This window comes from Pinus tabuliformis, chromosome 9 (assembly GCF_031772625.1).
Source record: "Pinus tabuliformis cultivar Carrire ecotype Pingquan chromosome 9, CPIR1, whole genome shotgun sequence".
NCBI classification, from domain to species: Eukaryota; Viridiplantae; Streptophyta; class Pinopsida; order Pinales; family Pinaceae; genus Pinus; species Pinus tabuliformis.
Genome location: NC_142307.1, coordinates 83,594,707 through 83,600,706, shown reverse-complemented (window position 1 = coordinate 83,600,706; position 6,000 = coordinate 83,594,707). Strand labels below are relative to the sequence as shown.

The 6,000-nt window shown below is 46.0% G+C and overlaps 1 protein-coding gene across 1 annotated transcript; it reads right to left on the bottom strand.

Moving 5' to 3' along the window:
• Positions 1 to 486: 486 nt before the first annotated feature.
• On the bottom strand, positions 487 to 4,665 carry LOC149147213 (uncharacterized). The gene has a single exon (XM_089441752.1). The coding sequence runs from the start codon at positions 4,663 to 4,665 to the stop codon at positions 487 to 489; it is 4,179 nt and encodes a 1,392-aa protein (XP_089297878.1).
• Positions 4,666 to 6,000: the final 1,335 nt, after the last annotated feature.

Below are 6,000 nucleotides of genomic sequence, written 5' to 3'. Positions count from 1 at the left end.
AGAACCAGACTTGAGGACCAGCTCCAAGAGCAGGCTTCCAGAGCCCACTTCCAGAACCCACCCCAATTTCCTGAATCCGCCCCTCGAGCCCAATGACAGAGCAAATTCACCTCTCGAACAACAAGAATTAGCAACAGGACATTCAGCATATAACTCCAGTTCACCCTCCAACGATGGGGAGCAGTCTCACAGACGACATGCTGACAATCTTCCGTTTCCCCCCTCGGCTCTGCATTCACCTTGCGGCTTGCGCAAAGGAGGGTCTCCCTACCAGACTCACCATACTCCCTCGAACCAGCCATCCTCCCCCGCTTAAACTTCTCCATCACCCTACTGCCCATCTGCTTCCCTCGAGCCGAGAGGACAGGCATTAATGCCGTCTCGTCTCCGCTCTTAACTTCATTAAACTGCCTTAACGCATGGTACCGCCCTTGATTGTGGTCGTGACACCCGGCCACGTGATGGCCCGTGTCATTCTCGCGGCTCTTAATCACCCGCATCCGGGATGATGAGATCCTTCTTCGCCAGAGAGATACAGTCATAATTGAGCTTGTCATCTTCAGAATTGTCCAGTGAGCCAGCAAAATAGGAAATGGCTTGAGAGGCTCCTTTGTTGGCTAATCTGTCTGCCACCTTGTTCGCTGTTCTTCTTACATGTTTGAACTCTATACTCTGTGTGGTGTGAAGCTTCTCCTCCATGGATTCTAATCTGCTTAATAATCTCCAACTCGTGGCGACCTTGGCCGCCGGCGTACCTGCTTGGAGTCTTTGGGCGGCGTTGATTAGGATTAATGAATCCCCTTCTATTTCCAAAGGGAAGTAGTTGTGCTGTTCTGCAATGCATAGTCCTCTCCATAAAGCTTCTAATTCGGCCACATTATTGGTATCTTTACCTAAAGAACCATAGAATATTTGGATTATTTCCCCTGTGTGATTTCGGAAGAGTCCTCCATAACCTGCCAGCCCGGGATTTCCTTTGGCTGCCCCATCGAAATTCATCTTGTAGGACGCAAACTCAGGGGGGGACCAGCTAGAGGGAGAGGAGCTGCTGATAGTGGGTCTGATACCTTCTTTCTGGAGCGTTGAGAGATTTATGTTCCAAGCCTTCAGGATCTTGCCTTCTAATGGAGTATCTGGCAAATCCGTGTCTGACCATGATTTAAGGGCCAAAGTTTCTTGCAACTGATTGGTGAGAATGAACCATAAGGCTTCCATGGGCCGGGAAGAGTTATTGAAAATTCTGTGGTTTCGTTCTTTCCAGAGAATCCAATATATGAAACCTGGTAGGAGTCTCCACAAGTGGTTGAGAAGCTGACTTTTGTAGGGAGAGGGATCCCATTTCCTTAAGTTTTCAGCTATATCTTCTGTCCTGGCATCTGTTCTCATGTGGCAGCTCTCTACTTTCCCCCATATTAGCTTAGCTAACGAGCAGGACTCCATGAGATGTCCTATCGTTTCAGAGGCAATATTGCAGTTCGGACATCTTGATGGCCCCACAAAACCTCGCTTTATCAGGTTGTCCCAGGTTAATATTCTTCGTTTACTAAGCAGCCATAGGAAGGTGGATATTTTGGGCCATATTTCTGGTCTCCAGATCTTTTCCCAAATCGGGTCCTTGATTGGTTGGTTTCCATTATATCTGAGCTGATGGGCTTCTTGAGTAGTGAATGTGCCTTTGTGTTTATGTCCCCATCTGAGTCGGTCCTGTTGAGTGGAGTACCTGATTTTCCTGTATGAGAGTTCTTCCTCTATTTCCTCATAAGTTTCGCTTTGCCAATTATCTTGCCAAAGACTGGCCTTCTTCCAGGTTCTGAAGTCAGTGTTATCAGAGTGCTGCCAAAACTGATTGACTTGTGTGAGTCCTGCTTGTTGCATCTGCTCTTGCCAGAGAGGCTTATGAAAAACTGTAGTCAGTCTGGGGAGCTGCTGCCACGAGTCCTCCCAAAATCTGGCTGAGTTTCCAGAGTGTACCTCCCAAAAGCAATGTTCTTGAATGAATTTACTGTGGGGTTTGGCGGCGTTCCATATGGGAGAACCTTGAATAGTAGAATTGATTCTAATTAGATCATGCCATTGGCTGCCTAGGGCATATTTGGCCTGCCACAATTTGGCCCATAGGGCATTTGGCTTAGTGATCCAGTTCCACCACATGCGGGCCCCCATAATGTCATTGCTATGCAACGGGTCTCTAAGTCCCAGTCCCCCCTCAGATTTGGGCTTGCATACATCAGACCATTTTACCAGTGCCCACTTTCTGTTGAGGCCCGACGAACCCCAGAGAAAATTACGCTGTAGATTGCGGATTGATTTAAGGACCCATTTAGGTGCTGCTAACAGGGAAAAGAGGTATAAAGGCAAGGCTTGGAGAACCGACTTGATCAGGACAAGCCTACTGGCTGTGTTAAGAGCACGAAAGGTCCAGTGTGAGAGTTTGGATTCCAACTTGTCAAGAAGAGACTGCCAGGATGAGTGATTGATTGCAGCCGCAGCAAGGGGGGCTCCTAGATAGGTCGACGGCAGTTTAGAGATGGTAAACTGCAGAATTCTAGCTATATTTCTTTGAGTGGAGAGAGGGGTGTTGAAGAAATATAGATGGGATTTCGAAGAGTTGATGGAGGTTCCGGAAGCTTTTGAGAAGATGGAGAGCAGGGATTTAAAAACCGAGGCTTCCTGTGAGGATGGGTGGCCAAATAGCAAAGTGTCGTCAACAAATTGTTGATGGGAGTGAGGAGGAGAGCCATGAACTGAGATTCCTTTTAGCATTTGAGTGGAGATGGCCGCCTTCAACAATCTGCCAAGCCCTTCTGCCATGAGAACAAAGAGAAAAGGCGACAATGGGTCCCCTTGCCTAATGCCCCTTGAAGGCCGAAAGGGTTGTGAAGGAGAACCATTTAACAGTACAGAGAAGCTTGGGGAGGAAATTAAATTAAAGACCCATCTTGTCCAAGTATGACTGAAGCCAAAAGCGATGAGCATTTTTTGAATATAGTTCCAACTAAGCTTGTCAAAAGCTTTTGATAAATCTAACTTGAGAAGCATACCTGGCTTTTTGAGAATCTTGAGGGAGTGAATCACTTCATTTGATAGGATGATCCCGTCCATAATTTGCCTTCCCTCGACGTAACCTGTTTGTTCCGGAGAGATGAGCAAGGGCAACAGAGGTTTGAGCCGGTTTGCAATGACTTTAGATATAAGCTTATATATGACGTTACATAATGCAATAGGTCTAAAGCTTTCAGGCTTGCTTGGTTCTGCACATTTTGGAACTAGCGCTATGAAGGTAGTATTGAGAGCTGGAAGGATCCAGTGCATGCTTCGCGATTCTTCCACCAGCTCCCAAACTTCTACTTTAATTAAATCCCAGAATGCGTGGTAGAAGTTTGCCGTGAAGCCGTCCGGCCCCGGTGCTTTGCCATCCTTGAGCTGGTTCATTGCTTCCTCAATTTCTTTCAGGGATGTATGCTGGAGTAATTTGTTGTTATGCTCCTCAGTTATGATTCGAGGAATGTGCTGAGTAATGGCTTTAATTTCTGCATCTTTGTTTCCTTTTGGCTCTTTGAGAATATCTTGAAAGTAATGTGTTAATTCTTTTTCCATGTCTTCATGGCTTTCTACCCTTTCACCCTGCGGATTGTTGATGAAGGTGATGTTATTATGCATGCGCCTCTGAACAGCTGTTCTATGAAAAAATTTTGTGTTTTTTTCACCTTCTTTTAGCCAATTGATTCGAGATTTCTGTTGCCATAGAATTTCTTCTTGCTTTCTCCGTTCTTCTAATCTATGCCAAAGGATCTGCTCTTGCTGTGACTGCTCCTCTGTACGGCCTTCTTCAATGATGGTTTGCTGTAGATTCTCCATTTGTTTTTCCAGCCTTTGTCGATCCTCCTGTATGTTGCCGAATTGGGTTTTGTTCCAACTTTTAAGAACCTGCTTGAGGTTTTTCAATTTTTGTTGAAATTGAAACATTTTGGCTCCTTCTGGAGGTCTATAGGCTTTCCAGGCGTCCTCCACAATCTGCCGGAATTTTGCATTAGTGAGCCAAAAAGCTTCGAAGCGGAAGGGTCGGTTGCATCTTACACCCGGCCTCGACCAATGAAGCACAATGGGCCAATGATCTGATCCTCCGTGTGGTAATATTGAAGCATTAAAATCTCCGCCCAAGTGGATTGCATTATCTGAAAGGAGGAATCGGTCAAGTCGAGAGGCGATGTGATTGACCCCGCTGCGCTTGTTGGTCCAGGTGAAGATCCCATTGGAAGTAGGAATATCCATTAAATGATTGTCCTGAATAAAGTCTCTGAACCCTTTGCTGTCACTTTCCAATCGTGATCTTCCCCCTGTTTTCTCCTCTAGCGATTGAATGATGTTGAAGTCTCCACCGCTTATCCAGAGCGGGAATTGTCTGTTCTCATTCAAACTGGACAGTGTATTTAGCAAATCCAATTTGTGTTGATTATTTTGCGGGAAGTAGACATTGGTCAAATGACCATGGATCTGAGTTCCTATAAGATGGAAGGAAGCTTGTATGAGAAAGTGCGCAGCATGGAAGTCGTAGAGATTAAGGACTTGTGGATTCCATAATATTGCTAATCCACCCGATGCTCCTGAAGCGCCGACTGACATTAAATTACTGCCAGCCCAGATCTTGTTTCTAACCTTGTCCATAGCTATTGTGCTTTTTTTGGTTTCTTGAAGAAAAACTAGCGAGGGTTTTTCTTGCTGAATCAAGTTCTTGATCATCCTAATTTTTGAGGGACTGTTGAGTCCTCTTACATTCCATGAGACTAGCTTCATGGTAAATGTGATGCAGGTTTGTAGAACTTAGTCAGCTTAGGGAATCTCCCTGATTCCATAAGCATTTCCCCTACTGCAATGGTTCTTTGCAGGTCCGTCTTGCGCCCTCTCTTTTTGTTGTCTTTGAGGATCTTTTTTGCATCCCATGGACTTCCGCCTTGTATACCCAGATGTTTGTTGTGTTGAACTTTGGTTAAGACTCCTTCCAGTCTCTCGATTTGCCATGGAGGAATAGAATTGTATTCTTTTTGCTTGCAAGCTGTTTCAAGTTTTAAGATGTCTATGCCTTCTATGATGATGTTCTCCGGATCCTGATCCATGCTGCTGGGAGCATTCTGGTCCTCCTCCTCGGCCAAGGTATGTAGACTTAGAGCTATTGCTGCATCCATGTCCATGTCAGATTCTAGTTGCTTGGGATCCATGTGAGCTTTCCCCTTTCCGACCAAAGGGGCGCTGGGATTTGAATCCTCCTTAGGGTTATCTTCCGGGGGAGATTGGGAGGAGTGCCCTGAGATGGATTTAGCCGCAGATTTATCAGCATGGGGAGCCAGGGAGGAAGAGGGCTGAGAGTTGGAGTGCAGAGGCTCGCTGCTGTGAGGATCCTGGTTGGCAAGAGGCGAGAACTTGTTCTTTGCATCAAATCTGAAGGGGATCTCAGGGGTTCCCTGATGCTTTTTGGAATGTCTACGGCGGTTGGGTATTGAGATGAAGCCTTCTGAATCTGTTTGAGGTTCTGAAGGATGGGCTTTGGAGAATTGATTTAGAGGGCAATCCCTAAAAAGATGCCCATGGGCATGACACTTACGGCAACGAAAAGGAATATGCTCATAATCAAGAGTTTGTTCCCATTCAAAATCTTCGTGAAGGAGACTTACCGAGTCTGCCAAAGTCTTGGCCAGGTGCATTTTGACGCAGATCCGGGCATATGAGGTAAACTTGCGTTTCTTTGTCTCCTCCGCTACTTTGATGAAGGTTCCTAATCTGTTGCCAATGTCGGCGAGCGTTTCCTCCTTCCAATATTCCACTGGGAGTCCGTACATTCTGATCCAAACCGGAGCCCAGCTGAAGTCTTCTTTGTTCGGGTCAAATCGAGGCTTCCATTCTGTAAGGTAAAGTCCAGAAGAGTTGAAAAAATAAGGGCCGCCTTCGAATACCCTGGTCTTGTCTTCCAGGCAGTTAAATATGGCTGTGAAGAAGCCCTTTGGT